The sequence below is a fragment of the Anguilla rostrata genome, chromosome 7, assembly GCF_018555375.3.
Source record: "Anguilla rostrata isolate EN2019 chromosome 7, ASM1855537v3, whole genome shotgun sequence".
In the NCBI taxonomy this organism is placed as follows: domain Eukaryota; kingdom Metazoa; phylum Chordata; class Actinopteri; order Anguilliformes; family Anguillidae; genus Anguilla; species Anguilla rostrata.
The window spans coordinates 5,686,993-5,691,992 of NC_057939.1; the positions used below are offsets into that span (position 1 = coordinate 5,686,993).

A 5,000-nucleotide genomic window follows, 5' to 3' on the forward strand; every position below is an offset into this window, starting at 1 on the left:
GACAGCCGGGGACTCACCCCCCTGTACCACAGCTCCATGGTGGGGGGGGACCCGTACTGCTGCGAGCTGCTGCTGCACGACCACGCCCAGGTGGGCTGCATGGACGAGAACGGCTGGCAGGAGATCCACCAGGTACGGCTCCGCGCCGCGCTCCGACCCAGGGCCACGCCCGCCATCGCGGCCGGAACGAATGCTCGCACGGTCCCGCCAAGTCCGTTACAGTGTCACCCCCCCGGCGGACACGGACACCCGCCCCTCACTCACGCGTTCGTCTCACGTTTCGTGACTCCTCCCACCTTTTTGCTGACATCACGCATTATCATTATCACTGTACTCACTGTTGCAAGCTTCGCATCTGCAGCATGCTGAAGAGTAGAGGCCAGCCCTGATTTCTTGGTAAGGAGGATCATGGGATTGCTCTGTGTTTGGCTTACGCAACACACGTCTAATTGAGAATCAGCCTCAGTGTTATACACCAGTGCCCCGAGACCTTACCCCCGCAGCCCACAGAGGCTGCTTCTGTGACGCTTCCGTTAATTTCTCACCCGTAAGTCCGCTGCACGCGCTCAGATGACATTTCCCGCAGCTGCACGTCGGTCAGGAAGTCTCTCTAAATCACAACCCCCCCGGAAACAAAGTTCAGAGAAATTAAGTCCTGAGATGCATGAACTTAAGAGTCATTAGAGAGTTTGAAGGTTGAAAGTGATTTCCCATTCTAATCACGGGTGGAGTATTAAAAGTTGCACTAAAATGAAAGGCGGTGAAATTGTTTGCGATGTTTTATGGGGTCTTCTCTGATGGCCCCCATACAGTTACGTAGCAAGCGCTCTGAACTGAAAAAAATACTTGTACCACCAGTTGTGTGTTAGGCCTCAGTGGGTGCTCAGGTTGGCGCTGTGTTAGAGTTGTGGGGCAGTGGCAGTGGGATTCCAGGCAAGCCAGCGCTGGTGTTCGCATTTTGGCTTTTTTTCGGGCGCCGGTCGAACTCATTCTGTTGCCCTGCCAGTCAGTGATTGAGTGGGAGTGCGGTACCATCTGGAGGGTATCAGAACACAGGTCGGCACCGGCAGGTGGCACAGCCTGGCTTTAAACCTGCAATCTGCCAGATCAGAAAGTGGAAGCTCCCGGGCCCTCGCTCAGCCCGACTGGAGAAACAAATCTGGCAAAAACAGACAAACAACAGACAATCCTGTATAAAGGGTGTATCGATGAATTACCAATGCAACGTCGATTTCTCCACTGTGGGAACTGTCAGTGTTACCTTGCATTTCAAACCCAATTTGACAGTCTGGCCTTTAAATGTCAAATGGAGTCTCCTGCAATCCAACTGTAAATTGGTCTGTTTTTTTTGTTTTTAACGTCCCTTTAATATGTATTAACAGAAAAAGATAATGAGTCATTTGGTGTTAAACCAGTTACTACGGTGATCTTGCACAAGTTGAACTCATATGTTCTATTCTGTTGCTGTTGAATTGTTTCTACGGTGATCTTGCATAAGTTGAATACATAAGTTCTATTCTGTTGCCGTTAAAACTGTCATTACAGCGATTCTGAATACTGTAAGTGGATTTGGTCGGCACAGCGATGGATTCTGTACCCACACCGCTGTGCCGATTGTTGAAATACCAGTTGTAGCACACTACATTTGTATCCTTTAACAAAAGATTTTACATGTAGTTTCTTTTGTCAGTATCCTGCTGGATAAAGAACAATTGTGTGCAATCTAAGCTCCTTGTATCACCCTGGAGGAAGGAGATAAAAAAAATAATTGGAACACACTTTGCACTCTCGTTTCTATTGTGTCATAAATACCAATATCTCAGATAATACGGATGTAGTTTTGGATGGTTATTATGCTCTTGGTTGAATCTGAGTGCATAAAGAAAATTTAAAACCCGTGTTCGACGCAGTCGGGGTGCGTAATGAAACTCACTGTCAGTGCTTCCATCGCGATAGGGAATGAAACTGTCACGCCGGCACAGTTTACCGTTTATGCAGATTTGTTGCGAGTGCTTGCTTTAATGTAGCCATGACCACTACTGTTACCCCTAGGAACTGCCTCCGTTTTGCATTTGCCCATCTGTAAGGTGACTGGCTAAAATAAAGCATGACAGTTGAAGTGCCGCCTTCTCCACTGCTATCACAGGCAGGATATTACAGCCGTTTAGAGTCGATGTGAAAATACTTTCAGCTGAGCTGAAATTTGCGGTGTAACTGACTACCATTTTAAATCACATTGCTGAGGAATTCCTGAAAAGAGAATTTTTTCTATGACACATCTATGACTGTACCCTTAAGAAATGTTGAACTAGGATTTCTTTCTTTGCTGGACCACAAAAAAACATTTTCGCACAATTTGGAGCTGTGTGTATCGGCCTGGAGGAAGAACATGAAAAATGACTGGAACACACTGTGCTGAAGGTTCCAAAATTAAAATCAGAGATGCCGCTGTACATATTTTCCCCTCAAAAGTATTTCAGTATTTTTACGCAATTCAAGGTAGCAGTGACGCCAGGGGTGTGTGTCAACTGCCATGCCCGTCATAACTGCCATAACTGACCATATGAGCGATCTGCAGCTCTTACTGCCCCTCTGGTACTGTTGTTGAGCAGCAACCCAATTTGCATCCAAGGCATAATTAAAACGCTCTGCGCTTGCTTAGCAGACTTGGCACTAAGTGCCTTGCTTACTGATGCCGTGGCAGTGCTCCAGGAAAGGGCATTGAACCTGCAACCTTGGGTTACAAAGCAGAGTTACCAAACTGCAGCTTATCATGTAGATCGCTAAACGCCTTTGTCTTTATTTAAAGTCGCTTTTGTTTGCCTGTCTACTGAAACATTATGCGATTACAGGGAGCCATTATTTCATTCACGTATCAATGCGTGTAGAAAGTCCCATTGGCATTTCGTCATCGTTTTCACAGTTAAAGCTCAGTCATCTTGGCTTCCTTGCTCAGATGTCCCCTGTATGGAGAATCCTGTATCTCCTTGGTATTGGCCTGTTCCCACTTCATTTCGCCCAATCAGGGGCCTAGCTAGGAATTATTGACCCCCTAAAAGAATATTGCTCTGGCCCCCCTGTCTTTAATAAAATAAATGTAATTTTTTAAAATCTATGCTCCCCCCCCCCAAGCTGTGGGCCCCACGAATCATTACCAGCTCCCACCCTGCTAGCTGCTGCGCTGTATTGGGAGCCAAAGTACTTTTACTGCAGTAGGAAAAAGTACCTTGACACCCAATAAAATAAAACAGATTCGTTGTGTTGGGGACCAAGGTGGTTTTTCTTAGTGCAGTTTTGCACGCTACAGTCCAGTTCATGCACTGGTCATTCCTGTGCCAGTTGAGGCCAGAGCAACCCCTCAGTTTAGACTGAAGCAGGGATCTCAAACTCGAATCCTGGAGGGCCGCTGTGTCTGCTGGTTTCTGAAGTTTCTGGTTTCTGGTTTCTGAAGATAAATGATGCAGGAATAGAGTTTCTAATAGCTTTATTAACCCACAGAATACAGAATTACAAAATAGGAGGTTTTTCACACATACACGAACAACAGTAATGGTAGCAGTATTTACATATATTTACGATCATTATCAGTGCTATAATAAAATTAAAAGAATGATAAAGAATTAGTTGTAAAGAGGAAGAATTATGTATAAAAATACCTGAGAATTGGTTCCCCCCCCCCACTCCCCTTCATCCTGTTCCTCTCATCCTGTACGCGATGCCATTTTAGCGAGGCACAGGCAAATGCAGACCTATCCAACTTAACTTCTTTCTGTTTAATTCGATTTAGAGTTTTCTTTTCCGGTGGAGAAAGAGTAATTTTTTTTTTTTTTTGCCATAGCTCATTTTACACACCCCGCAGCAACAAGGTTGACACTACTGGTTGCTTAGTAACGCAGCTAGATAGATGTACTGTACAGTTTTATACAATAAGTAAATGATGTTGTCCTGAATTGAAACTATTGACCGGTTTCCTTCCATTGTGTTGTTTGCAGACAAAGTGTAAAATATTTCTTGTTTTCAGCCGTGTGGTATAACAGTAAGTTCTTTGTTTTCCTGAGAAACATATTGTAATAACGTGTTACATAATAGAAGCATTCAAAATGGACAGCTAATGGAAATACATTTACATTGAATTTTTATTATGGTAAAAGGGAAGGGGGGAAGTTCATTGAAAGTGCCAAATTCAGATTGTGCAAATGTGTCTGGAAAACACAGATAATTCTGAAACAATTTTCTGTGAAATGGAATGCATCCAGTGCAGATTAATGGACAATAACTGCTGATTGTATTTTATTGTATTTTGTTGAAACCTTGGGCTCGGTTTGGGATGGGATCACGCCGGGGTCAGACTACTGAGGCCAGATTGTGAAGGCACATAACAAAAGAAAAGTATTTGTGTGTTTCGCACAAAAATTTCCATTCAAAACTAATAATAATAATAATAATTATCATCATTATCAGCCCCACCATCATCATCATCACCACCGCCTTTATGGTGGGCGTGGTGGTCGATGTTAATGATGAAGAAAACAACAATCGTAGCAGTAACGGCTTTCCCTGCTGAAACCAGTTTTGTTCCTGGTCCTCTCTCTCTCTCTCCGTTCTGTTAGAGGCCGTGCGTGCGCCGGTAGTCACAGAGGAGAGAGAGTGGGCTGAGAGAGGGCCTTCTTTTACGTGTAGCCCCTCCCACGCGATCCGGAGACGAGAGCAGCGCAAACTGCCAATTACCTGCTGAGCTGTCAGCGCACGTGCGCACCCGGGATGACGCACGCGAGCGCACGCACTGCGCCGTAAGCGCGTACGCAGAACTGGCACGCGCCACCCACATACAGCTACACGCGCGCTCTCTTCAACACGCGGAGCCTGGGGGGGACGGCCTCTCAATTGCGCGATTGAACAGGAAGTCGGCTCCCCCGCTGGCCGGTGACTCAAACCGTCCAGTTCCTGTTTTCCCGTCGCCATGGCGACGGCGCTGTATGCTAATGAGGCGCGTCGAAACG

At 45.8% G+C, this 5,000-nt stretch overlaps 1 protein-coding gene across 1 annotated transcript in view; it reads left to right on the forward strand.

Moving 5' to 3' along the window:
• shank3a (SH3 and multiple ankyrin repeat domains 3a) overlaps positions 1 to 5,000 on the forward strand; it is a 315,279-nt gene that overhangs the window by 184,247 nt on the left and 126,032 nt on the right. The window contains exon 8 of the mRNA XM_064342483.1: positions 1 to 132. This exon is cut by the window's left edge and continues 36 nt beyond it. Coding sequence (XP_064198553.1) covers positions 1 to 132 — 132 coding nt within the window. The remainder of the gene's footprint in view (positions 133 to 5,000) is intronic.